The 27248-nt window shown below is 54.0% G+C and overlaps 3 protein-coding genes and 1 pseudogene across 4 annotated transcripts; 2 read left to right on the top strand and 2 right to left on the bottom strand.

The window, feature by feature from the left end:
- Positions 1–632: 632 nt before the first annotated feature.
- Positions 633–1614, bottom strand: LOC100956930 (annotated as a pseudogene).
- Positions 1615–7422: 5808 nt separating this feature from the next.
- NAT16 (N-acetyltransferase 16 (putative)) lies at positions 7423–9842 on the top strand. The gene is given in 5 exon segments (XM_003794229.1): positions 7423–7755; positions 8423–8560; positions 8563–8587; positions 8590–8648; positions 9273–9842. Coding segments are annotated over 5 exon segments (1125 nt in total).
- Positions 9843–16368: 6526 nt separating this feature from the next.
- VGF (VGF nerve growth factor inducible) lies at positions 16369–19426 on the top strand. Of its 2 annotated transcripts, XM_012807888.1 has the most exons (3): positions 16520–16579; positions 16907–16955; positions 17088–19420. In XM_012807888.1, the coding sequence occupies exon 3, from the start codon at positions 17108–17110 to the stop codon at positions 18959–18961; it is 1854 nt and encodes a 617-aa protein (XP_012663342.1). In that variant the 5' UTR covers positions 16520–16579; positions 16907–16955; positions 17088–17107; the 3' UTR covers positions 18962–19420. The 2 variants fall into 2 exon arrangements, with proteins under 2 accessions (XP_003794214.1, XP_012663342.1); XM_003794166.1 differs by lacking the exon at positions 16907–16955 and having other exon boundaries at positions 16369–16579; positions 17088–19426.
- A 952-nt stretch (positions 19427–20378) lies between these two features.
- On the bottom strand, positions 20379–26419 carry AP1S1 (adaptor related protein complex 1 sigma 1 subunit). The gene is made up of 5 exons (XM_003794165.3): positions 26308–26419; positions 24286–24464; positions 23572–23680; positions 22362–22499; positions 20379–21168 (listed from the first exon to the last, which is right to left on the bottom strand). The coding sequence occupies exons 1-5, from the start codon at positions 26308–26310 to the stop codon at positions 21121–21123; spliced, it is 477 nt and encodes a 158-aa protein (XP_003794213.1). The 5' UTR covers positions 26311–26419; the 3' UTR covers positions 20379–21120.
- Between the last annotated feature and the right edge of the window lie 829 nt (positions 26420–27248).

Genomic DNA, 27248 nt, shown 5'->3' with positions numbered 1-27248 from the left:
CAAAACATTATGGTGTTTAATGAAGTACAAAAGGCATGGTGCTGGTCCTTGGTTGGTCTCTAGCACTTTAGGTGAGGCAGAATGGAGCCTCCAGGAATGTGAAAGTATTATGGGAAAACATCAGTAGCAACCAACTGTGCAGAGCAGGGGTCCTCAAACTTTTTAAACAGGTGGCCAGTTCACTGTCCCTCAGACCATTGGAGGGCTGGACTGTGGGCCCTGGAATGAGTCAGCTGCTAAGCAGGACAGGCAGCAGCGGCAAAAACACCCGGCGGGCCGGATAAATGTCCTAGGCGGGCTGCTGTGGCCCGCGGGCCATAGTTTGAGGACACCTGGTGCAGAGTCTGAAGGCCCAAGTCAAATCATGGGCATATCCACAGAAGTGTGGTAGGTCATGAGCTCCAGCTATTGAGGAAGGAAAGGGTGGAAACTGCTTTGAGAAGACAACTGAGCAAAAGACCTGGCACCAGAAGGGTCTGGTGGGAGAAAGTAAGGAAGGTTGAAGGATATGAATCATTAGCTCCTTTCTGCTACTACTTGAGGGCAGAGGCTCATGACCCCAGTAGCAGGACAAAGCAGGTAGTAGCTACTTGGATCTCATATATGGAAGATGCCAGAAGACTCAGGGCCGGTCAACAGGTACTGCCGTGGAGTGGAATACTGCCAACAAGTGTGGTGACAAACTTTTCCAATTTTTGTGAGGCCTATTTCCCAGACTCTAATACTACCTCTTGATTGGGCTTCTCTAGACTTTCATAATCCATGACAACCTTGTTAGTGAGGAGTGAAAAGCTGAAGGCTCGAAGTCCATAGTAGTGCAACTATCACTTCCAGTACTGTGCTCATGCCAACAGCATCTGCCCCCAGCTTTTGCAGCAGATGACACTCTGCCACAGTTTCAAAGTTGGAGCCCATCAACATCACATAGGTGCCTTCTTTTTTTGTTTTTTCAGTTTTGGGGCGGGGCTGGGTTTGAACCTATCACCTCCGGCATATGCGGCTGGCACCTACTCCTTTGAGCCACAGGTGCCACCCCAACATAGGTGCCTTCTTGCAGTGCTCGCTCCTCTCTCATTTGTTTCCAGGTAATGAGAACCTTCTCCCTCACAGTCTGGTCATAGGCATCAGACATGGCAGGGAAACAAACCCCAAATCTTTCATCATTCGGCCCTATGAGTGGGCTCTGACCACAGAAACCAGGTAGGTTGATGTGATCACGGATCAGCACGATATCTCCAACTTCAAACTTGGGGTTGAGCCCTCCAGCGGCATTGGTAACTACCAGGGTGTCCACACCTATAAGCTGGAAAACCCTTGTTGGGAAGTCATCTTCCAGAGTGGGTACCCTTCATATGCCTGGAACCTGCCCTGCATCATCACACAGACTTTGCCATTCAGGATCCCAAATACCAGCCGACCTGCATGACCTGACACTGTACTTAGGGGAAAATTGGGTATCTCACTGTAGTCAAAGAACTGGGGCTGAGTTAATTTATCAGCCAGACCTCCTAATCCAGAACCACAGATCACTGCCACTTTAGGTCAGTATTTGGTATGGCACAGAAGCCATTCTGCAGTTTTCTGATAATTTTCATATGTTGGTCAGTTCTCCATGGTCCAGCTGAAGCCTTCTGAACGAGCCTGCCCTCTGCTGCTCTAATACGCACGACTAAGTGAGCTCCACCCAGGACTGGTCTGCACACCTTCTTTTCTTTTCTCTCTCTCTTTCTTTCTTTCTTTCTTTCTTTCTTTCTTTCTTTCTTTCTTTCTTTCTTTCTTTCTTCCTTCCTTCCTTCCTTCCTTCCTTCCTTCCTTCCTTCCTTCCTTCCTTCTTTTGAGACAGAGTCTCACTATGTCACCCTGGGTAGAGTGCCATGGCATCACAGTTCACAGCAACCTCAAACTCTTGGGTTCAAGTGATTCTCTTGCTTCAGCCTTCCAAGTAGCTGGGATTACAGGCTCCCAACACAATGCCTGGCTATTTTTTGTTGTAGTTACCATTGCTATTTTAGGTGGCCTGGGCCAGGTTCGAACCTGCTGCCAGCCTCAGTGTATGTGGCTGGCACCATAACCACTGTGCTACAGGCGCCAAGCCCCAAGCCCCAAGCCCCAAGCACCTAGGTTAAAGTCACTTTTTAACACCTCTCTGTCACCACTCTCATCTTCCAGGGGACTCCTGATGAGAGGAATGCAATCTATCCTAGATGTCTGAGACTAGAGACTGGAATTAGATAGCTTTTGGCTAGCCTAGTGAGCAGTCTGAAGGTGGGACTTACACTAATATCTTGCTTCTGAGTGGCTTGGACTTGAGGGGGATGGGAACTTAGGGAAACCTTCTATTGGGATTGGCTGGGGGGACTGGCAGTGGGTGAGTGTTGAACCCATCCAAGAGTTTCTGGTGGCAGAAAATGAGGCTGCTGGTGAAAGAGGCAGGATTAGAAAATGATTGCCTCTTCCTTTGGCCACTAGCGAGTTTTTCCTTGAAATCAGAAGATTTCAAGTGCTTTTTGAAGTGCTTTCCTGCAATAAAACGTATACCACTCTATTTGCAGTTTTGTGAAATGCGCAGAGTGTTAGCACTTTCAGAAATCAAGAGATGTAGGGGAGGTCCTATAGAAAAGAGATTGAATGACTTCTCAACTTTTTGACCAACCCAGGGCTGGAATTCCATTGCACACACACTAGGGTCCCAGGTCCATGCTTCTTTATCCTATCCACTTGGATTATCAGGGATGCAGAGGCTCCTGTGTGCATGTGATCAAGTGTACAAGGCTGACCTGCACGTCTTTCTTCCCACCTGCTGTCCTGCAGGGACCTTGCTACCTCAGAGCCAGGGACGTAAGAGCAGACAACTGCATGCTGGCTGTCAGGGAGACTAGACTGCCCGGGAACCCCACGCAGTGGTGGTAAGACTGAGATATCTTAGCCCTACTCCTTTCAGCCTCTCAGCCTCTGTCTCTTCCCGTCTCTTCCCATCCCCAGACTTCTCGGGTTTCCAATTTCCTGTCAGTTTCTCAGACTCGGTCCTTAGGGAATAAGTCTCCTAGTCCCATTTCCAACTCATCTTGCTTATCTTAAAGTCAGAGTCAGAGAGAGGGAATCCCATTCAGAGAGTGTTCCCTGGGGAAGAGGGACTTCCGGGGCGGTGGACGAGTCCCGGGCTGAGAAGACAGGTGCTGGGGAGGGTGAGGTTATAGCTAAGGCAGCAACATTCCTCCCTCCACCAAAACCCAAGACACCCTCACCCCTAGTCCTGCTCCCCAGCCGGGACAAGGCGGAGTCTCGCTCGCAGGACTCGAGACCAGGACAGCGCCACCAGGGCAGGGCCGGCCCGGGGCATCACCTCAACTCCTTGTCCTGGCAAGCCCCCAGTTGGACTCGAGTCCACTCCAGATCCGTCCCGGGTTTCCCCCGCGTCGCTGGGGTCTCCGCCCCTCGGAGCAGCTGCTGGGGCCGTGCTGGAGAGTCACCGCAGGCGCTGGTGGCCCCGGAGTCAGCTGGGCGTCTGAGCCCACGTTGAGAACCGAGCTGCGGCGCAGGGCCCAAGCTGGCGTTCGAAGTCCATATCCCGACCCGACGACTCTCGCGGGCCCAGAGCGTCATCCTCCTTTGACTCTCGTGGCTCTAAAGGGACCCCTATCTTGGCAGGGTTCGAGGTCTGCGATGGCCTGCCCCCTCCACCTCTCAGCATCTTGGCCTGGGTCAGGCTCCTGCAAGGTAGGGGTAGGAGCCAGTGTGCTCTTCAGCGGCAGAACGGGTGCAGCAGGAGGTCACTGTACCCCCGACCCCCGGGGGCGGAGAGCGACTGCGCCCCCTGCTGCCTGACCTCTTCCGTTCGCGTGACCTATATAACTGAGACTGAGACTTCTCCCTAGGTGTCCAGAGACGCCTTCCTGTCACCCCATTTCGCATCTCTCCCTAAAGTCCGGTGCCCAGGGACACCCTAGCCAAGTACACAGCTCCCTTCAGAATCTCCCTCCTGCTGGCTGCCCCTACACCTTCATTCCAGGAATGGGGCGGAAGAAAGACCCTCGCCTGGGGAAGACCCTCCAGTAAAGCTCCCTGCCTTCACAGTGTGACCCTCTGCCTCCCTGGTTCCCTGGGCCATCTTCCTTGGCCCCTGCCTCTGCTCCCAGAGCCTTCTTCTTGGTCTCGACTCCCCATCTGTTTTCTAGGTGTTCTCTTCCAGCCTCTCTTCTGACTTTCTCCTCCGTATGACCCTTCCCCCGCCCCACCCCGCAGAAGGGGGTGTGTCGTGCTGCTTTCTATTTGTGGCCCCCCTGGGGAGGGGTTTTGTGCTAGAATTTTTTTGGCTTCTGCTGGACCCAGAGTCACGAGGTGTCATGTCTGTGATTCAGTGTCGGTACCTCAGTCCGCTCCCCTCATCTCTCGCGGACTGCATCTCCCTGTCGCCTTTGTCTCCATTCCGCCTCCGTTTCTGTCCCTTTCGCTCTCATCTTTGGACGCTTTGTGTAGCTGCCTTCTTTGTCTCCGCCTCTCCACGTCCCTGCTCCCTTGCCTCCCTCTCCTCCCTTTCCTCCCTCCTCACTTTACTGCCTCCTCCGGTTCCAAGAAGCCTTCGCTTCAGGGGCGTCAGTATTTCAGGTGTGTGGGGTGCGGTGGGAGTGAGGTGGGAGGTGACGCGCTGCCAGCATGCCCAGCTATGACTCTGATCACCCCCTCCTCAGAGTAGTCATTCATATTTATGAGAATAAAAGAATGGCCCCAAACTAAGGATGTGGGGCTAGGGATTGGGTGGCAAATGCTGACCCTCTTGCTGGAGCTTGGTGCAGGAGATGCCTGAACTACATTTCCCACAGTGCCCTAGAGGCTGGGGGCTGCCTCTGCCTCTGCCTAGACACCTTATGGGAGTTATAGTTTGAAGAACCCAGAGCAGAAAAAGAAGTGGCACTGTACTGGAGGGTGGGAAATGGTTGAATGTGGACGAGGGTTGGGCTCCAGTCCACAGCCTTGGTTGGTCTGGAATGCCTAACCTACTTTATTCCCAGTACTTACTTCCCCCAGGGCTTAAGGACCTTGGAAACTTTGTTTATGTCCCCCCCAAAGGAACAGAATAAGAGGGAGTGCTTGAGAAGAAAAGATGCAGGATGAGTTGGAAAATCCTTCCTTTCCTCCTGTAACCCTAGGAATCCCCAACCCTTACCCCTCGTCCCCATCTCCCAATCATAAACAACCTTATCTGAGATGTAGAAATGCTATTTGGAAATAGTACCCCCATCCCAAAAGCAAAGGAGGGAAACTGGAGTTTAATGGCTTGAATTAGTCAGATTGGTACTAGTCTACAGGTTGCCCACACGTCGTCCATCTCTTTTAGGGGTAGTAGAGATTGCTAGAGTCACCAAACTTGTGTTTTCGTAGGACCCAGGAGCAGCTGATTCAGGTCCCCTGGAAATGCAGATGGGAGTCAAGAGCTAATCTGCTCATTTCTGGGACTCCTCCTCCTCTGAACCGAACCTGATGCAAGGGGTCTGGCACTTGGGCTGGAGTGATGGTTGGGTCTGTGTATCAGTGTAAAGCTCACAGACAGTTGCAGGCTGAGCAGTTAGGGTTCCCCTAGCAATCTCATCTCTGGTCCTGCATCAGCTTAGCCCACCTGAGATGTTTGACTCCTATTAAGTAAGTCTCCTCCTTGCTCTATACACTGGATTTGGAGACCTACTTACACCAAAAAAGAGTACTTTCTCACTGACCGAGGAGCCAGGAAACAACTATTAGCCAGGTTTTGTCTAAGCTGAGTCACCTTGGACAACAGCCTTAACCTCCAAAAGTCTGTTTCCTTACTGTGAAAGGAGAGGGTTGAACTTGATAGTCTCTAATGGGCCCAGCAGGGGCTTAAAATCCAACAGAGCCTGGATTCTCCCCCTTCTCTCATCCTTGGTATTGTATCTCACCTGGATTTAACTGGGAGAGCCTTAGATGTTGGAATCAGAAAAAATCAGAAAAGAAAAAGGGAGATGGAACTCTTGTTTTGGAGCTTTGTTTGTATAGCAGGTATGTAAGCTATTTATGTAAGCTGTGTTTATGTATGGAAGCTGAAACCATGTCCAAACTACCCCTTGGTCCCACTGCTGGTCAACCTTTCCCAAACCTAAGTCATATATTTGTAAAACAAAACAAAACAAAATGATCAGACAAGAAAACACTTCAGCCAAGCCCCAGTATCCCAAGGTAGTTGGTCTGTGTGCACCTAGGATGTTGGTTAATGAGGCTTAATATAGGTTATCTGAGGTGAGCATTATAATTGACTGAAAGAAAGAGGAGTGGGGATTTGATTGGTTCATTTTGTTGGTCTGGAGGAGACACATCTGGAAATCAAGGGCTTCAGGACTTGGATAGGGGATTTTCTCTTTGAGTTTGCTAGAGGTCCAATAGAGCCCTTTCAAAATTATCACCTAGTCTTGGAGTGGAGCCCAAGTGTCCCTATGGGGAAGGCAGGGAATAAATTAGAACAGGAGGAAGGAAAGGATGTTTTCATTGGCCTGGGAGGAATAGCTTGACATTTTCTAATGGAGCCATCTATCTTTGCTTATATTAGCATATGCATGTCAGGAGATTGGGGAGAAATCGGGGCAGCAATCTGGAGGAGATTTGGGATCTAAATGTCCCTGTCTGTGCCCTGGGATGATACCTTGCAATGGCAGGAAAGGAGGTGGAAGGTAGCAAATCATCTTCTTTTCCCTGGGGAATCCTCCTATAGACAAAGTGGTGACTATGGAAGTTTCTTTACATGTTGTCCTTGCAGAGATCTTAGAAGTGATGGGGCCCTTGAAGGAGTGTTCCTCAATTTTTTTTTTTTTGGAGACAAAGTCTCACCTTCTTGCCCCCAGTAGAATGCTGTGGTGTTATAGCTCACAGCAATCTCAAACTCTTGGGCTCAAGTGATCCTGTTGCCTCAGCCTCCCAAGTACCTGGTACTAGGTGCCTGCCACAATGCCTGGCTATTTTATTTTTATTTTTTTGGAATTAGGGTCTCACTCTTACTCAAAAGTTGGTTTCCAACTTGTGAGCTCAAGGCATCCACTCCCCTCAGCCTCCTGGAGTGCTGGGATTACAGGCATGAGCCACTGCACTTGGCTGTTCCTCAGTTTTTTAACCCCACCAAGTGCCTCGTCTGGGCCCTGGTTGCTGGCTGGGCCTGGAGATCTGGGGCTAGTCTCTGAGGAGTTCACTGGGGTTCCTGAGTTTGTGACTGGTGGGGGTAGAGCAGGCAGAGTTGGGATATCTGGGAGCTGGCAGAAGTGGGTGAGGCTGGGGACCCTCTACTCTCAGGGTCTGCATGGAGACCAGAAAAGAAAGGGCATTTGTGCAAAAAAGGGGTGTTGGGACTGCTTGTGTGTAGGGATCCAGATGTGGAAACAAGGGGCTTCTGATCCAGTTGTACTCTCTCTTTTCTGCAGGGTAATGAAGGTGGATACTGGCTGTGGTGCAGCCACTGCAGACATAGATAAACCAGAAAAGGACCAGAGAGGTGTGGAGCTGAGAGCCCAGACCCTGCCACAGGAGACAGGGACCAAGTCTATGGACCAGTCCTTAAGGGCCAAGCCTCAATCCGGATCAGGGCCTGAGGCAGAGGCAGAGCCATTGGACTTTGTGGTGGCCACAAAACAGGAGTTTTAGGAGGTGTTGGCCATCTCCGAGGATATCTGCAGTGGCCTTGACTACCTCCCCAGCCACTACCACAGCTGGCTCCAGGTTCCTGAACGCGGTTGTTTTGGCCAAGTGCAGGGAGGAGTGGTGAGCTAGGGGCAGGGCCCAGGTTTGACAAGTTGTGAAGCCCCGTTGAGTGAGTGGATCTTAGGAAGCGGAGGGGGAGGGCCTCTCCCCAGGCATCGTACAGCTGCTGAGGAAATAGTCTGCTTTGGAGCCAAAATGTAGGAGTACGGATCTAAGGGCTAGGTCAGTGAGGGTGGGGTAGGTGGCATGAGAACAGCGGATAGCGGGGGACCTGAAGTAATTGAAGCTTTGAAGTATGAGGGTCCATTTGAAGAGTTTCTGGGGGCAAGAGCATAAGAAGTGGGGAGTAGGCTAGAGCTGGGACTGGGACCTCCGACTGGCACCAACTGCAGTAAGAAAGCAGAGTCGGGCTGGGCGAGGAACTAAGAGAAAGAGGAGCGTGCCAGGGGCGTGGCAATATTCTGGAGGTGTAGCCAAGTGAAGGGGGCGTGGTGAGCGGTCCTAGCTCTGTGCACCCAGAGTCGGAGATCTCCAGAGGCGAAAGAGGCCTCGGCAAATGACTGTTCTGCGCACTCTGGAATACGAGGCCCAAGTGCTAAGGAGACTACCCTGGGCCGCCGCAGTCCCGGCCTGGAGTCCAGGCGGCGACAATAGAGTGCTCATTGTGAGGCTCACTCTGGTGGAAGCAGAGGTGACGAGTGGGCCCCTTTATGGCCTCGGTCCGCAGATCTCTCTGGAGTCAGTGAAAGTGATCGACACCAGGCAGACGGCGCTGGTGGTGGGACTGCGCATGGCCCCCTGGGAACACTGCAAGGGAGTGGTTGGACTGCTGCAGCGCTTCTGCTCACAGCTGGCCAAGCAACAGTGCCCCCCGGGGTCAAGGTGGCACCGCTCCCCGGAACGACCAGCTGGGCCCCCAGGAGCTGAAGAAATACCGCCTAATCACCAAACAGGTGAGAAGGATAAGGGAGCTGGGAAGGTTGGGCCTCTCCGCTGGAGTATGGGGACATCCCTCCCTACGCCCAGCCAAGCATTGGCTTGGTCTCTCTCTCCAGGCTCTACTAAGTGGAGAAGTGGAGCGGCCCAAGAGCCTTCCCCTGGTACTCCCAGTCCTGACTCATATCCTTTTGCCCAAGGAAAGTTACACCCCGACTCCCGGCCTGAAACTCACTCAGTCTCCTACTCCCCAAGTTCTGTGAGCCTGTCTCTCCTAACATCCTGCCCTTCTTCAGGGGCCCAAGCATCCTAATCTGAGCCATTGTCCTCCCTCAGCTTGCCAACTAATCGGTCTCCCTGGCTTCCATTCCCCCAGAGACCCAAACCTGGGGTTCCCTGGCAACTCCACACTGATCCCAACTTTTCTTGGGGATTCGGATATTCGGAGCCCTTGCTCTTGTTGCCTGCCTGCTACTCGAACCCAGGCTTTTTCATAACCCACTTGACTCGGCCCCGCACTGTCAGTCCTCCCAAGGGCGCGGGTAGGAATACATGGGTGTGAATGTGTGGGGAAATGCGGAGAGGAACCAGGTTCTTCGACCCTCCTGCCCTCGCCCCGCGTTCACTCGCGCCCCCAGCAGGGCATAGTTTTGGTTCGATTCAATGCGTCCGCGTTACTGGCCCAGCTGGGCGCGCGGTTGGCAGCGCATTGGACCTGCGGCACCTTCTGGCCGCTGCCCATCGAGGCTGTGTCCGAGGCAGGCGGCGACGTGGCACACCTCTTGCTGTTGCCCTCCGTGCAGCGCGACGTGCTTCCGGGTGGGATCATCATCTAGGTCTGGCGGCAGCCCTACTGGCCAAGTGAAAGCAACCTCAGCCTGCTGGCGGCCAAGGGCCTAGAATGGTGAGTGGACAGTCGCACGAGCCCGCGCGTGCTCACGCTGTGCACACGCCCCTTCCCCATGCCGCATGGAGGCAACCGCACTAGGCGCTACCTCAACCTTGACGCCTTTGGCAGCGATGGTGGGCAGGTGCAGAACCAGCTCCTGTGGCACCTGCAACGTCAAGTCCAGCGCCTCGAAGGTCTCAACGTCATGTACCAGCTCTTCCTGGTACTCCAGCTGCGGTCACAGGTGGCTGACTTCTGTCAAGTTGGCTTGGGACTTGAGCTAGTCAAGGGTTACACTGAACAGTACCTGCTGGAGGCCTGACATCTGAGCCTCTCATGGGGGGAGGAACGGACTTCAGACTCGCCCCCTGGCTCTGATCCTCCACCCAGCCAGCCTCGCCCCTACACTTTCGAAACTCCATCCCCCGGAAGTCGGCTCTGATTCCCACTCTTACCGATGCAGACCCCCGGTCTTGCCTTTTCTACTTCTGTCTGCCTTGTTGCCTCCGATGTCCCCAAAGGCTCAGACCTAAAACGCTGGATTTGGGGAGCCCGCTGGGCTGCCGTTATGCACCCTTTCCCCTTACAAAGAACTGGTCCCTAGACAGGCTTCCAAATCCTACCCTTTGGGCGCCCCGGGCTGAGAGTGAACTCCACCCTTTCTGGCTTCTCCCTTCTGCCCCCTCGTGGGTGGAAAAGAGCGGAAGTGCCTGCGAAGTCCAGAAGCGGCCCGGCGCTCGGTAGCCAGATGAATGTTTCTTTCCTTTCTCCTGCCTTTTCTAAAGCCCTCGGGGCTGGCCCTGCGCTCCTCTCATGCCTCGTCAGCCTCTGGGGCCTACAGATCAGTGTCCTTTCCCCGCTTCTCTTTGTCTCCCTAACTTCCTCCTCCCTGGACTTCCCTGACTCTTAGCTTCTCAGTGCCCATTTTCCTGCCCCTGCGCCCCTCTTCACCGTGACCTCTTGTTCACCGACCCGGGTTGCAATGTGGAGAGAGACCCTGTAAAGGAAATATATTTGTAATGCTCCCGCATTTGGCTCCCTGTTTACCTTGGTGAGGCACTTTTCCTGAGCCTGCCCCTCTGACTGGGCTTTCCAACTTTGCTTGTCGTTGCTATTTCACAGGGCTCCTCTCCCGCACCCCCAACTCACCAGGGGACTCTCTGGCTGGAGAGTTTGGTGCATTGGAGGGCAAGTCCTTCACCTGGCATGGGGGTTGTCTCCTGGTTCCAACCTGGCTGCCTTCTAGTGCTCTGGAACTCCACCGCCCAGTATTTCCAACACTGCTCCCTTCTGGATCATTTATGCTTTTTAGACTTGGAGAGTCTTCTATTTAAGTAGTAACAGCTGTATTTGCACAACGTTGTCTCCAATACCAGATCCTCGCATCAAAGACAGAGGGAGGAAACACAGGCTCAGAAAGATCAAAGTGACTTCTAAGTCACTCACAGACACTGGGAATCACCCTGGTGGCCCAAGCGCAGGGCGTGCCCCAGAACCTCACTCTGTGGTGTGATGGTGTTAGCTTGAACTTCTCCTTAGACCAGGAACAGTTGCTAGGAAAAATGTTGACAGTGAGCACAGGGTTCCCTGAGGATGCAATCCAAGTTGTGGTTAGAGGCGATCCCAGGATGTAGAAGGTGGGCAAAGGGGACAGCTAATTCTTGACCGCTTCCCCCAGCTGTGGTTTTTCTGCTGTGCTGCTCTGTCTTGGCTGCCTCCTGCACCTGCCATACTGCCACTTTCCTTGCCATTTCTACGTTTGCTGTAAGGCAATAAAATGGACCTTTTGCCTACCCTCTGTGTCCGTTTCACTTCTCTCAGTGGGGAGGGATGGCACACATAATCTTCCCCCTTTCCCCAGCAGCCTGTATTAGAGAGGATCTCTAAGCCCAGTGGCAATGGGGCTAATGACTTCCTGGGGGGGGGGGTTTCGAGGGAGGGCTGATGGACGTTGTGCGCCCCCACCCCCACCCCTGCGGAACAAGGGAAGAAGCGGCTGCTCAGAACCGAGGCAGCGGCGCAGAGCCCCAACTAGCCTGGGCCCTCGCTTTCTCCTGGACTTGCAAACCACATTCTGCGGGTTCTTCTCCCAAGTTCCTCTCGGCATTCCAGCTTCTTTCAGCCCCAGGATCCAGGCATCAAATTCTCAGCTCTTGACTCACCCGTGGGCAGCCGCCCTCGGTCTCCCGATTTTGGGGTGGGCAACGCGTGGTGGGAGCAGGAGGTGGAGGGAGCCTGGGCACCGCCCCCCGGGAGCCAAGCTCTAGATCGGCGGAGACTGCGATCCCGAAAAGTAACACGCGGGGGCGCCAGGACGTGCGCGAACGCGGGCGAGGCAGCGCAAGGTGGTTTTCGTCCGTGTGAGTGTGTCCATGGGCGTCTTTGTGTGTCTGCGTCTCTATACATGTGTGTACGAGTCAGGGGGTGTCTGGAAGGGATATATGTGAGACAACGTGCCTGGTGTACCCCATAAAGAGGTACCCCAAGTGGCTTTTTGACGGGTATGATGCTTGATGCTACTATGTACGTGTGGATGGTGAGGCAGGTGACTTGTGTGTATTGTTGCGTGTGCACAGTGCAGCCTGTGAGACCCTGAAACGACGTTTTGAATTTCTAAAGTCAAAGGGTTAAGTCTGAGTGTTTTTACTCCTTCCCACCACCCCTAAAAGAAATAAGGACTTTCAACGTAAATCTGTCCTGGACAGATCTTTAGCTTAGATCTGGGTGACTGCTAGACTAGATGTGACATTGTGTTTGTGTAAGTGGGTGTGTCTCAGAATCTCAGCGTAACTATATGATAGTATATGCTATGCGTGACAAGTGGATGTTGGAGGGGCTGGTTTAGGATTATGGAAGTGCATTATTTCCTTTCTCTTAGTAGTTTTTGGATATCACCTTCATGGTGTATGTGTGTTTGTGTGTGTGTGCACACACACGCGTGTGCCCGCGAGCATATGTATATGTGTTTCTCAGTCTCTCCAGTGGTTGGCTCTCTTTGTGTCTCTCCCCATCTCTGTCTCTATGTATCTCTTGCTCTCTCTCTCTCCCTTTCTTGGTGACTCATCTCTGCAGCGTCGCCCTCCCCCGGCTTGCTGTGTTTCCCCTCCCCCATTCAGGAGTGGGTGAGGGTCTGAGGGAATGGGACCCTGGACTAAAAATCAGAGTGAGCACCCCCTCCCTATCACTCAGTCATTCTGGACCCTCCATTGGCCCCCAGCCCTTTCCAAGATACCTGTCCCAGGACTCCGAACGCTTGGAGTGGGTAGGGGGTAGGGCAATGTGTTCTAAATGGGTGCATTTTCAGGGGGCCTTCAGCACCTTCCTTCAATTCAAAGTTGAGACCCCTACCCGTATCACAAATTGCCCCCTCCCTGCCTGTCCCCCCTCCATGGCTGACGCAACGAAAGGCTGCAGAGGTGAGTCACTAGTTGGGGGGATGGGGAAGAAGAGGAGAACGGTGAGCTTCGGGGACCCCAAGCCCCTGCCCCCTCTTTCTCTCCCAGACCTTCTTAGGGAAAAGACCCAGTGCTCTACCCCCTTCTCTGGCTTTTCTGATCCTCAGCCTGGATCATTACTCTGTTGGACCCCAATTTCTCCTGCTACCCTCTTCGATGAATCAGAAACAAAGACAAAGAGAGATGGATTCTTACAAACAACTCAGAGCAAATGCCAGACATTTCCAGGTCCCCATCTCAGCTCTGCCTTTTCCAGTTATCTCTCTCTCTCTCCATTTTCTTTCTCTCTGCCAGCTCCTTCCTCTCCCCATCCAAAGAATTTGTCCCCAGTCCAGCTCTTTTCCAGAAGCCCCTACAGGCAGCAGAGCATGAAGGAGAAGTTTATCTCTATTAGGGGTGTGTGTGTGCCCTGTCCCAGGTAGGAGACCGGGATGGAGAGAGGTAGAAAAAGACTGTGGGAGTTGTGGGTGGGGGTGTCAAGACCCAGACTGTGGAATCCCTAAGCTTATTGCTTTTGGTGCTCCAGGTTTCCACCTACCCCCACCCAACCATAGGATGACTGAGGCTCCTAGTATTTCAATTTCTGAGAATCTCCCCCAGGGTTTCTGAGCTCAAGTGGAGGGAAGGAGGGATGGAAAGTTGGGAGAAAATGGAGGAATGGGGAATACTCTGAAAACAGGGGCAAGGACCCAGAACTTCACAGCTGCAGATGAATGGCTTAGATTCTGAGACTTTGTGGAACAGAGATCTAGAAACGAAGGTGAATGGGGGGAGGGGCAAAAAAGATCAAGCAAAGGGAAGTCCACATATGTAGCCACATTTCCAGTAGGCATGGGAAGACCCAGAGAAATGCACAAAGACACCCTTGTACACACACACGATTGTGTACCACCAAACTAGACACATGTATCAGACACCAGCAGATGTCCAGAACTAGGTGCACTCAAAGACTCAAAGCTGCATAAGGTATACAGGCATTCAGAAGAGATCAGAACCAACACACACAGACACCTGGAAACAAGCAAAACACAGACGCACAGATTGGAAGAGAAGATCACATATTTAGATTGGAAATACTACCATGCCTATCCACTCTCACTCTGATTAAATATACAATTGATCCTCTCTCCAACTCTTTCTTTCTCTGGATGTAGCACATCAATCTCTGTACACACAAAAACACACATGCACAGGTGCGTGCACGCGCACGCGCCCACACACATGCCCACAGGCAAATACAGTTTCTCTAGGTGGTGCCTGTCTCTCCCCATCTTGCACTTGGTCTCTAAATCCCCATCAGCCTTTCAGTCAGCCCCCTTAGGCTCCCTCTCTCCCCCCATTCCTTCTCTCTCCGATGGCTTCCCCTCCCCCTCTCCAGATGTCTGAGCCATCTCACTCTGATTCATCCTCCTCGAGAAGGTAACGTGACCCCCTCCCCACCGCACTGCTCTCTGTAACCAGGCTGGGAAAATGAAGGGGAGATGGAGAAGGGAGAGAGGAAGCAAGGGACCCCAGAGGGGCTGCTGGGGAGGCCCTGGAGAATTGTGTGTGGGTGGGTGGGTGGTGAGGCATGCCTCAGGGTCTCCAGTCCCTTCTTTTCCCTCCTTTCTTCAGAATCTCTAGTCACCTTGGTTCTCAGTGTTTGTTTTCCTCCTTTAGTCGCTCCTTCTACCTGTTCCAGATTCCTTTTTTCCTCCCCCCTCCCCTGTCCCCATCTATTCTCTCTTTCCTCTAGCTCCACTCCTCCCCACTTCTTTCCCTGCAGAGCTGATGGGCTTTCTTCTGGGAAAGTCGAGCCACTGATGGAAGCAAGAAGCCACTGCTGGTTATAGAGGGAAAGCACGTGAGTGTGTGAATGTGTGTGTGGTGTATGTGGGGGTGTTAGAATGAGGGTCAGTGCTAGGAAGAGATGAGGAGGGGGACAAGTACTGTCACCCCATGCTGCTTTGAGAGCCCTTGACACCCCATGCTGCTTTCCAGAGCCTCAGCCGCTGGTGCCCTGCGTGCGCCCATGGGCACCCCTATGTCCGCAGTTCTTGTATGTTTGGCGTGTGTCATTGTCACCCCCCTTTCCTTGCCCACGCCCCCGCACAGCTCTTTGCTTGCACCGCAGCCCCCTTCAGCCTCCTACCTCCCCCCCCCTTCATTCCTGCAGTGATTGCTCCCCATGTCACCCTCCCCTCTTCCCTGCCCCCTCCCCATTTCCGTCCTCCCCCCTCCCCCCCGCCCACGGCTGGTCTTCCTTCACCGGACCAGCTCACTGATGGATTCTCTTTGCGCAATCTGTGCGTCATCTCCCCCCACCTCCGGAACCTTTAGCTGTCCAAGCCCCCAGCCCCAACCCCTTCAGCAGGAGATACGGTCGAAGGGTCTGGTGGCAGAGAAGCGCTATCTCTGACGTTGCACACCCCCCCTCCCCTTGCATCGCTTTCAAACCTTCCCTTTAAGCAGTGGAAAGGGCTGGACTTGAGTTACCCCCCCTACCTGCGCAACCCCCTCCCCACCTGGTCTGGTCTCGCCCTCCAAATGTCCTTGGAGGAAGGGGAGAAGCGGCAGGAGGGAAAGAAACTGGAGGACTGTGGTCTGAAAAGGGGCACAGCAGGGACCCCGACATACGCGGCAGTTAGCTCGACAGGACACACCTTTTCTTCAGACACGTACGGGTCGTGAACAGACACGACCTAGAGGAACACACATTCTCAGTCTTTCCCCTTTCTCTTCCGACTCGGACCCTTTCCATTGGGATTATCAAAACCGCAAGATCCACCCATTTGCCCCGGCTCAGGGCCACCACCCTGCACCGCAGATCCGCGGACAGCGCCCGCAGGCGCGCAGATCCTTCTCTCAGGTTCACGTCGTCCTTGGGTGTGTTCCCTATGGACCGTGCGGTCTCGGGTGGAAGCCTCGGCTTTCCAATGCCTATCCTCCCCCTCCCCAGTATTGATCTCCTACTGGTGCCCAGTGAGACGCTGGGGGTGTTCCTTTCCTATTCGGTTCAGCAACGCCGGTTCTAGCAGCTGCAAGTTGCTTTGTAACCCACCCTCCCGCCTTCCAGCGCCTCTACATTCACCCTTCCATTCATTTCCCCATTCATTCATTCATCCTTTTCTCTTCGTCCCTCCTTCATTCATTCATAGCCCCCCGCCCCGCCCGCCTTGGCATTTCATTCATTCCTTCCTTCATTCATTCATTTCCCTGAGCTCTCCTAGCGCACACCCCTCCGACCAAAGGGCCCAACGCGCAGGCGCAAGCCGGGCGAGGCAGGCACCCTCCAATCGCTGGGCGTCCTCCCTCCTCCGAGCGCCCGCCCGCTTCCCCATGAATGAACATTGACGTCAATGGGGCGGGGCTCTCCCACGTGACCCTGCGCGCTCTCCTTTATAAGGCGGTAGAGGCGCGGGCGCTGTCCAGCGTGCTGAAGCCGGAGCGAGCCAGCCGCCCGGAGATACGCGGACCCAGCTGAGCCCAGCCCACTGGACGCCAGATTGAGACCGGCGCTCATACCCCAGCCACTGCTCGGACCCGAGGCGGACGCGTCCCGATCTTTCCCTGTCCCACCCCACCCCGACCCTCTTCTCCACCTCCCGCGTCGTGACACCAGCTGGTAAATACTCCGCTGTCCGTCCCTCAAACCCTCGGCAGCCGTGGGCGTGAGGGAGGGTTCGCTCTCCTCCTAGACGGGGTTGTAGAAAACACAGCGGGAGCCCCCAGTAAGGGTCCCTGGCAAATGGGGGAGTCTCAGCTTTTCTTTTGCTTAAGTCGCCCACGCACCATGCGGGAAGTCCTATGGGGAGGGAGCAGAGATTTTTTTTTCCCTTATCCTTCCTGCTTAGTACGTGGGCGATGGCAGTGAGATGGCTCAGGGAAGGGGGCGAGGAGGCACTGGGTGAGCGAGGTTTCAGGCATTCTTTTCCCATTTACACGATTCCAGAGATCGGCACAACATCTTCCTCCTGTGCTCCTAAACGTCCCTTTTCTGGGTAAGGTTAGAGGGATCAGGGAAGCCCCGGATATCCTGCTTAAAGGTGGGGGAGGGAAAGTAGAATTAGAGAGTGGGTAATTCTTACAGAAATCCTCTTTTTTTTTATTTTTTTGCCCTTTCTATTTTTCAGTCTCTGGCAGCCCCTTGGTCATGAAATCCCTCAGGTTGCTGGCTTCCACCCTCTTCTGCTTCCTTCTACTGATCAAGGGGTTAGGAGCAGCGCCCCCGGGTCGCCCTGAGGCACAGCCTCCTCCCCTCAGCTCTGAGCATAAAGAGCCAGTAGCTGGGGACGCAGTGCCAGGGCAAAAGGATGGCAGCGCCCTAGAGGTCCGAGCTGCTCGAAATTCCGAGCCGCAGGACGAGGGAGAGCTTTTCCAGGGCGTGGATCCCCGGGCGCTGGCCACAGTGTTGCTGCAGGCACTGGACCGCCCAGCCTCGCCCCCCGCACCGGGAGACTCCCAGGAAGAGCCAGCGGAAGAAGCGGCTGAAGCTCTGCTCACCGAGACCGTGCGCAGCCAGACCCACAGCCTCCCAGCTCCAGAGACCCGGGAACCTGCGGCTCCGCCTCGCCCTCAGACTCAGGAGAATGGGCCCGAGGCGGGAGACCCCTCCGATGAGCTCGAGGCGCTAGCGTCCCTGCTCCAGGAACTGCGAGATTTTAGTCCAAGTAGCGCTAAGCGCCAGCAAGAGACGGCGGCAGCAGAGACGGAAACCCGCACGCACACGCTAACCCGAGTCAATTTGGAGAGCCCAGGGCCAGAGCGCGTGTGGCGCGCTTCCTGGGGAGAGTTCCAGGCGCGCGTTCCAGAGCGCGCGCCCCTGCCGCCCTCGGCCCCCTCGCAATTCCAGGCGCGTATGCCCGAGAGCGGGCCCATTCCCGAAACCCACCAGTTCGGGGATGGAGTGACTCCCCCCAAAACACACGTAGGCGAGGCATTGGCACCCCTGTCCAAGGCGTACCAAGGCCTGGGCGCCCCCTTCCTCAAGGTGCGCCGGCCTGAAAGCTCACTCCTGGGAGGCTCCGAGGCGGGGGAGCGCCTTCTACAGCAAGGGCTTGCTCAGGTAGAGGCTGGGAGGCGTCAGGCGGAGGCTACGCGACAGGCCGCAGCGCAGGAAGAGCGGCTGGCAGACCTCGCCTCCGACCTGCTGCTCCAGTATTTGCTGCAGGGCGGGGCCCGGCAGCGTGGCCTTGGGGGTCGGGGGCTGCAGGAGGCAGCAGCGGAGCGAGAGAACCAAAGGGAGGAGGAGGAGGCGGAGCAAGAGAGACGCGGCGGGGAGGAGAGGGTGGGGGAAGAGGATGAGGAGGCGGCGGAGGCGGAGGCAGAGGCGGAGGAGGCGGAGAGGGCCAGGCAGAACGCGCTACTGTTCGCGGAGGAGGAGGACGGGGAAGCCGGAGCGGAGGACAAGCGCTCCCAGGAGGAGACGCCGGGCCACAGGAGGAAAGAGGCTGAGGGGGCAGACGAGGGTGGGGAGGAGGAGGACGACGACGAGGAGATGGACCCGCAGACGATCGATAGCCTCATCGAGCTGTCCACCAAACTCCACCTGCCAGCTGACGACGTGGTCAGCATCATCGAGGAGGTGGAGGAGAAACGGAAGCGGAAGAAGAACGCCCCACCCGAGCCCGTGCCGGCCCCCCGGGCTGCCCCTGCCCCCACCCACGTCCGCTCCCCGCAACCCCCGCCCCCTGTCCCCGCTCCCGCTCGAGACGAGCTGCCGGACTGGAATGAGGTGCTCCCGCCCTGGGATCGGGAGGAGGACGAGGTGTTTTCCCCAGGGCCCTACCACTCTTTTCCTAACTACATCCGGCCGCGAACACTGCAGCCGCCAGCGGCCTCGCGCCGCCGTCACTACCACCACGCCTTGCCGCCTTCCCGCCACTATCCCAGCCGGGAGGCCCAGGCGCGGCGCGCGCAGGAGGAGGCGGAGGCTGAGGAGCGCCGGCTGCAAGAGCAGGAAGAGATGGAGAATTACATCGAGCACGTGCTGCTCCGGCGCCCGTGACCCGCCCCGCCCCTGCCCCCAGGCGCCCCTTCGGAGTGCGCAACTCCCCCCTCCGTGTCGTCCCCTCCCCTCTCGGTGTTTGCATGCGCCCCGCCTCCGTCCCGCCCCCGGGCCCTCCTGGGACCTGTCTGACCTCTTCCTGGGTCCCAAGCCTGAGCTCCCAAAACTCTCACAGGTGACCCGGGACCAGCCCAGGTGGGCGGTGGTCTGTGCGAGTTCCCTCCCCACCTCGAGGGGCACTGTCCCCATCAAGTCCTTCTCGGGACGTCCCAGTCCAAAACCGGAAAAAGCAGTTCCAGTTAATTACGTGAAGTGTGTCTGTCTCCAGCCCTTCGGGCCTCCCACGAACCTCTCCACCTACTCCCAAGTCGCCGTGAATTTACCCTTCTTTCCTTTCTCTGTTGTAAATACCCCTCACGGAGGAAATAGTTTTGCTAAGAAATAAAAGTGACTATTTTACTAGGACTTTGTTCTCGGTTATTCACCCGTCCCCTTGGGCCTCTGTAGTCTTTGCCGAGGGGCGGTGAGGGAAGCGCCAGGCACAATACTCATCTCCTCCAGCTCCCTACCCACAAACCAAAGCCAGGGTTGGTTGGGGAATCACCAAAACCGTATTTGGGGGTAGAATATGGCTCACACTCATCTGGGAGGTGGTGGTAGTTAAAGGCTTCTGTCCCCAAGGCTTGACAGAGAGCAGCAGAGTGGAATGTGATAAAGAATCAATTGTCTGATAAGCCCAGCAAGCTTCCAGTTCAAAAGAAAATAATATCACACAAAAAGTGCCACAGCTCTGGGCTCTGCGAAGCCTCTTCTTTTCACCATGCTGAGTATGCTTAGGCACCTGTCTCCAAATTAACTGCTCTCTAAATTTCCTGGTCCTAGGTACTTCCCCAGAAATGGGGAAAAGGGAATGGCAGCCACAGAGAAAAGCTGGTTTCCTCCACTTAACTCCTTTATAATCCTAGATGGCCTTGAACTCCTGAGTATTCTCCCCTCCAAAATTAAAATTAAACCAGACAAATGAAATCTCCTACAAAAAAATCTTAGAGAAGTGGACCCACGTGAAGGGTGAAGGTAGCTCAGGGAGCCAGCAGCAGTCTGTTTGGAGAGGCACTGAGCATGAAATTTGTGTGGGGTAGAGTGGCCAGATAACATTCAAGACACCTAAATTTGATTTATAAACATCAGATTTGTTTTTAGAATTAAGTACATTCCAAACATTGCACGGGTCACAGTTCCTCACCACCACCAAAGTTATTTGTTATTTATCTGAAATTCAAATTAAACTCTATTGTTTTTCCTACCAAGTGTGGCAATCCTAGTTTTGGGCAAGAGGCTATTGGCAGAGTGCCCTTAGTCTCCTGACTGACGCCAGCAGCCCTACCTTCCTCCACAGAGTCCAACGCAAGCAGCAAAGTCCAGAAATGCTTTTCTTTTTATTTCAGAAGAAAGGACATAAAGGCAGACACCACCCTCAGGCCCACCTTCCCCCAGCTCTTGTCTTGCCCAGAACTGGAGTGAAGGAGGGACAGGGCCAGCTCCTACCGAGCCTGCCCTTCCCCCCACCCTTCCTTTCCTCAAAGTGGCAAGGTTAGAAAAAAATTAACTATATTATTCCTCCCCTGGCATTGGACAGAGGCCCCACTACAGTCAAGGAGGAAGTGTGGGCAAGGGAAGGAAAATGCCTTCCCTCTCACTATAGGGAAGGCCCCTCCCAGGTAGAGGAGCTGCCCTAGCTGGCTGGGGTGAGGGTGGAGGTAGGTCACGGGCATGGGGGAAGAAAAGAGCCCTGAAAACCTTTTCCCTTTAACCTGACATATTTATATATTTACAGTTATAAGGACGAGAGGACATCTAGGGTAACATTGGTTCTTCAAAGGCAGGGAATGAAAGCCAAATAGCACCCCTGTCTTAGTCACATTTTCCTGTTTCCTAGCTCCTAGAAAATTCTGTGGGAAAGGGGAAACAGGAGGTAGGGGGTGGAAGGAGGGAATGTTTGAAGGGCCTGAGCCCACAGCTTACTCCAAGAGAAGGTGAGGCAGCAGAGGAGGAGCAGCTGGGTCCCACCAAGAAAATGGCCCTGGGCCAGACGAGAAACAGCCACTCATGCCCTGCTCCCCACCAGCTCCCCATCTCCATGCCCAGCTGGGCGGTGCGGGCTATGCCAGACCCATCTCCTCCAGCACACTGCGTGGCGACTCATCCTCCTGAAGCAGAGACAGACAGAGGGTGACGCAGAGACACCAGGAGAGGCAGACAAGGTGGGCAAGACGACAGTGATCACGAGGAAGAATGGAGGGAAGCACAGAGAGACATGGGGAGGGGGAGAGAAGCCAATGTGAGCCCAAGGCTGGAGTGCTGCAAGGCTTTCATAGCAGCTCACCAGCCCCCGGGGATATCCAGAGCCAGTCAATGATGGCAAATGGGGTCCAAGCTGTGCCCATCACCACCCGGAGCACCCAAAGCCCTGCACTCCTGGAGCAGAGACTCTACCCAGTACCTGGGGACAGAGGGAGTGGAGCTGGGGCTGGGAGAAGGGAACCCGCCACTAGGGGACTGGGGGTACAGATGGTTGGGTCCCGATTTTCAGAGTAGGGGAGGCAGTAGGAGGCTGGCACCAGGTCCCTGAGGGAAGGTGAACCAGACTGCAGAGAGATGAGTCATTAGGGCCTGAGCAGAGCACTAATAACATGGGTATGTGTGTGTGCCAGGGCACAGGTGTGTGCATGTGTATGTGTGAAAGGGAAGCTAGACCAGTGAGGTAACCAGCTTAGCTCTGCCTCTCTCCCACTGCAGAGAGGAGCCCCCTCTATTCCCTCATCTCTCCCCCTCTTCAGAGCCAGCTCAGGCCGCTTCCTTGTCATTGCAGATTCCGGTGACTCATCTCCCTGCACCAAGGCTCAGCAGTGGCACAGCAGAGGGGGCAGGCAGTAATGGGGTGAGGGTGGGAGTGCTGGATAGCAGGGGCAACCACCATCCAGTTGGCCTCAACCCCAGCCCCCAAATCCCTGTAGCCTTTTGCTCCTGAGCAGCAGAGGCTTTTGGGTATGTGTATGCAAAAAAGGAGAGGTAGAAATCAGGGAAGAATGATATACTATGTGCCCCTTCTCTAAGCAACCCTTAATGCCAAGAGAAGTGTGGGAGGAAAGAGGTTTGGTTGGGACAAGACATCTCAGGTCTTGGGAGGACAGAGCTTGGAACAAGGGGAGTACTGATGAGCTGTCTGCTACCCTTCTACATTATGAGGTTAGGGCTTGAGGGCAAGTTGTAGAGTGGGGCGCCGTGGGGGCCATATGCCACACGGAGGGGGGCCCCCTTGGTGGCGGGCAGGGTGTCCAGGAGAGGCAGGGCACCCTCTGCCAGGGTACTCTTCCTCCTCCTCACTGTCTCTGGCCCGTACCTCCTGCAGCAGGTCTGCCTGCTCGATGGCCTTTAGCACACTCTTCTTGGAGGTGTCCTGGACATCACCCCCCATCAAAAACTCATCCAAGATGAAGTAGGCCTTCTCAAAGTTGAAGATGATATCTAGTTCACAAACCTGGGACAAAGGGGAAAGGCTGACATGAGCTTCAGGGTACATTCCTAGAGACCATTTTTCCCAGGACCACTGTTCCCACTTTGGGTTCTCGCCCCAGGCCTCATGTCCTCACGACCTCCAGGCCTTAGTACTTGATTTGGCTTTTGCTTTTCTCTCTTGCCTCTTTCTCCCTGATCATGAAATATTAGTTGCCCCAATCTACCCTTCTCTGTGGTTCTCCTTGCCTTCCCCCCCAAATTTGTGGCCTATTCTCATCAGAAGCTCAGCTAGTCTCTCTCCTTAGCACTGTGGGGCAGGGAGGGAGGAGGTTCTGGACCATAACGTAGAAGACTTGAGTTCTAAGCAGGCTCTACCAGTAACCAGCTAGCTATACATGTCATTGAATGTCTCTGAGCCTGTTTTCTTATCTGAAAATGGAGATACCAATACCTACCTATAGGATGGAATGAGAAATAAACAGACAACGTGAAAGCACTTTCTAAATTAAGTGGAATATAAATTATGGAGTTATTACTATTCCTTATCTAAGATCCGAGTGGTCTGCCAATGCCCAGGTTATACCCCAGATAAGTTCATTCAGAATCTCTGGGGGTGGGATGTAGGCATCACTATTATTTTTTTTATTAAATTATAGTTGTGGACATTAATGCAATCATGGGGTACAATGAGTTGGTTTTATATGCAATTTGAAATATTTTCATCAAACTGGTTAACATAGCCTTCACGGTACTTTCTTAAGGCATTGCTATTTTTAAAACTTTCCAGAAGATACCAATGCAAAGGTAAGGTCAGGAACCATTGATAAAATCTGAACTTGGTTTCTGAGAGAGAAGTCCAAGCTAGGTTCTATGTGGAGATTAAGTGCCCACTCTCCCCCTCCCACCTGCTCAGGGATGATTAAGGGACAAAGCTAATAGGCTTAAAGATTAAAAAGGGAGATTAATTATAGTTCTCACTGCTCTAACCTCACCTCTCCCCTGAGATTTCCAGGGCAGAAGCTGGAAGGACCTTAAAGTTTAGTTGCAAGAGGGGATTGCTGGGTATGGAAACTAGGGCAGATGGGGAGACTTACGCTGCCAAAGTATTTGTCCAGGAGCTCCACGTATCGGTGGATCAGCTCCAGTGTGATGAGCTCATTGTCCTGGCCCTCGATGGCACAGCAGAAGTAGAGGCTGGCATATCTGAGGAGAGGGGCACATGTGGCATGGCTCGGTGCTTGCTTAAGGACCCAGGCATTCCAGCCTCAAACCTACAACCAGCCTCGGGTCTGGGCCCTGACTGGACACACGTGGGGTGGCTCCAGGGTATGCTGTGTAGCCTCTTAGCACTTTCTTACAAACACGCATAGACGCATACTCTTTCCTTCTTGCCCTCTGACCTGCTCAGTTTGACACAGCAAAAACCTGAGCCAACTAATTCACCTGCTCAGTGGAGAAGGAACTGTAACGGGTGTGTGTGTGTGCGTGTCTGTGTGTATGTTGGGAAAAATGGGGCAGGACATCTCACTGGTGAATGAGACTTCAAGGGACAAGAGCAGTGGACAAGATAGGGACAGAAGTATGTACCTGAGGCAGGTGTAAGGCTTCAGCAAAACCAAGTGGGGAACAAAAACTTCTTCAAGGGGAGTTTGGAAAGGAAAGGTAGCTTCCTTCCACTGTATTCCAGACTTTCTTAGCTCTCAGGTCTCCCTGGACTGCTATTTATCCAAAATGTTAGCCATCTGAACTCATTGCCAAACTCTAATCCAGCAGGATATTGTCAGGTCTGAGAGTAGGTGGGGAATCACCTCTTATAGACAACTTTGAGGTCCCTCCACTCCAGGAAGCTGCACATCTTGGGCTTGCGAGCCAGAACAACCTGCATAAGCTCCCGAACCATCTTCTTTCGCTCCTTGTCTGAAGTAGCCAGGTACCATTTTTGCAGCCGCAGTTTTCCCTGCCGGCTAAATAGCAGCATGAATCGCATCTAGGGGGATGAGGGCAAAAGTGAGGGTCAGACATTTGGTTCTCTGAGCCTCTTTCCTGCATAAACACACAGCTCCAAATTCATCCCGTCTAACTTGTCTCTACTCACAGTTCCTGCTCCTGCTTTCTTCAAAAATCCATCCCTTTGCTCTCCACACTGGGAGTTCCCACCCACAGGCGCCTTTCCTTTTGGGCGAGTCAGAGCTTCTGAGTCTGCTGTTTAGGTTTAAATCCTGGCTCTATTAATTCTATATACCCTTGGGAAAATTACTTTATGCCTCTGGGGTTCAGTATCCTTATTTGTAAGATGTAGATGATAAAAGTACCTACCTTGCAGAGTTGTTAGAAGAGATTAAATGATGTACACAACAAGGCCTGGCACATGGCAGGCACTATAACATTTTAGGAATTACGTGGTATTATTATGGTTATTATTTCTTGACCTGTTTCCAAAGGTAAGTACAATGCCTCCCAGTACAATACCTCCAAAGTCCACAGACGGTGCCAAAAAGATGCCTATTCTCCATGCTCTCTCTATCCACCACCATGCTGAAATTGGGTATTTTGTTTCTCAAGAAGCTACCTCAATTCTCCACCCCATCTTAGCCATAAGTCCTTAATAATGCCTCAAATAAACTGCCCTCCAGTGCCAGGCCTATGCTCGGGGATAGTCTTCTCTGCATTATGTATGTCTAATGCCACACATGGTACTGGGATGCCCAAATTCCACCCTTCTGTGTTCAGCCATCCAGCCATTTGGCCCCTGATGGTCTTCTCTTAACTTTTCATCCTTTTAGATCACCTCCTGCTAAGAGCCCACTCCACCTTCAGACACCAGGTGATAATCTCTGAGGGCCCAACACCCAGGGGGTTCTTTTAAGGAATGTCTGTAGGACAGAGCAAGCTAGGTGAGGTGGAATGGAATGCTGAACCCTCATTACTCCCTGTACCCCAGCTTCCCAGTCCCAGAAGTTCTGGGCTACATCCTGGAGTTATCTGTTCTCCCAGCAACTCTCCTCTCCATGGACATAACCTGGACTGGAATCCCCAGTCCTGTATGGAACAGTACTAGCTTAGTAGGCTAAAAAATCAGAATTCAGGAGAACTGTGTTTTTTGGTTTTTTTGGTGGTGGGGAAGGAGAACAGAGGGGCGCAAGGGAGCTCTGGGCAGCTAAGATATGGGGGGTGGGGAGCACGCAGGAAGATAGAAGGCCTAGGTTCCGGAAAGGGAATGAGACCGGGGAAATGGGGGGGGGGGCGGAGAAGAAAAAACACGGGAGCCCAGGATCCCAAACCTTGGATCCTTGAAAGCAAGACGTCGAGCCCACTCACTTCGTTCCCACCTCGGCCCAGCCTCCAGGCAAGCATGGCCACAAACTCAGGCAAGACGATCACTCCTTGGACCCGGAAACTATCCCCTCCTATGCCCTGCTCCCTGCAGGGGCCCTGCGCTTCCGTCTGGGCAGCATGGGAAGAGGGTCTCGGTGACCCGCGCCCCCGGTTCCGTCCATCCGCGAGCAGACTCCCGCGCCCCTCTCCTTCAATCCCTGCAGCAGTGGTCGGGCTCCCTCGGACCAAGACCCGGGCGCTCCTCCCGGATCAGGACGGTCCCGCTGTCCCCTAGTCAAATCTTGTCCCACAAATGCGCCCCCACCCCGCCCCTCTCCAGAATGCCATTTCCAGCCCTTCCTTCGGAGGTCGCCTCGCCCACCCGTCCAGGTAAGTGAGGCCTCAGAGGACCAGAGGGAAGAAAGCTGCTCAGACCAAGGGCGGCCCCCAGGGACCCCTGCAGGTGCAGCCCACGCCCCTCGCTTCCCCCTCCCCTCACTCTTAGCACAGCCTACCATCCTGCTTCCTCCGGCTCGGCGCGTCCCACTTCGGCCACCGTAGGCGCCAGTTCCACTCCCTTTCTTATCCTTTCTCTCCCTGCCTGCCCTCTCGGCTGAAGCCCCGCCCCGTCCCGCCCTGGCTGGTAGCCCCACCACGCTACGCACTGCGTAGGCCCCAATGCTGCGCAGCGCGCGGGCGGGGCTGGAGGCGGAGAAGCGGAAGCCATGGCAACCAGGTCCTCGACTTCTGCTTTGAGTAGCTCGGTCGTCATGGTAACAAGGCTGTCTTGTGGGTTGGTTGGAGGATGGGGGGAGGAAGACAATGAAGTCCTGGAGCTTTGGAACCTTGGGGGGTGAAAAAGGCGGGAAAAGAGGTGCGAACTTAAGTGATTGAGATGGGAGGATCATTGAAGTTCGTGAGAAAGCAGGGAGCGCTAGTGGAAGGGATGTGGGCAATTAAGAGGGACCAGGTTAGGGATTATGTGTAGGAGAGGAGGAATGACCTAGAAAACAGGAAAACAAAGAGCAGTGCTAGGTAAGTCCTGCTTCTCATTTTTCAAATGACGAAAATATGGAGCTCAGACTAAATTATCTACTGGAAACCTGCTAGACACGACACTGTAATCCTGTTTTTTGAGGGGGAGGGCAGGGTCTCTCTCTGTTGCCCAGGCTAGAAGGCAGTGGTATCATAACTCACTACAACCTTAAACTCCTTCGCTCAAGTCATCCTCCTGCTTTAGCCTACCTAGTAACTGGGAATACAGGTGCCCCCTGGGAATACACCCCCAGCTAATTTTTTTCTATTTTGCAGAGATGGGGTCTCACTCTTGCTCAGGCTGCTCTGAACCCCTGGCCTCAAGTGATCCTTCCACCTCTGCCTCCCAGAGTACTGGGATTCCAGACATGAGCCTCTGGCCTGGCCTGATGCTCTGTCTTTTTTTTTTTTTTTTTTTTTT

Source organism: Otolemur garnettii, unplaced genomic scaffold (assembly GCF_000181295.1).
Source record: "Otolemur garnettii isolate 467f Iridium unplaced genomic scaffold, OtoGar3 scaffold00077, whole genome shotgun sequence".
NCBI lineage: Eukaryota > Metazoa > Chordata > Mammalia > Primates > Galagidae > Otolemur > Otolemur garnettii.
The sequence above is the reverse complement of the archived record's forward strand: the minus strand, read 5'-3'. Positions and strand labels throughout refer to the sequence as shown.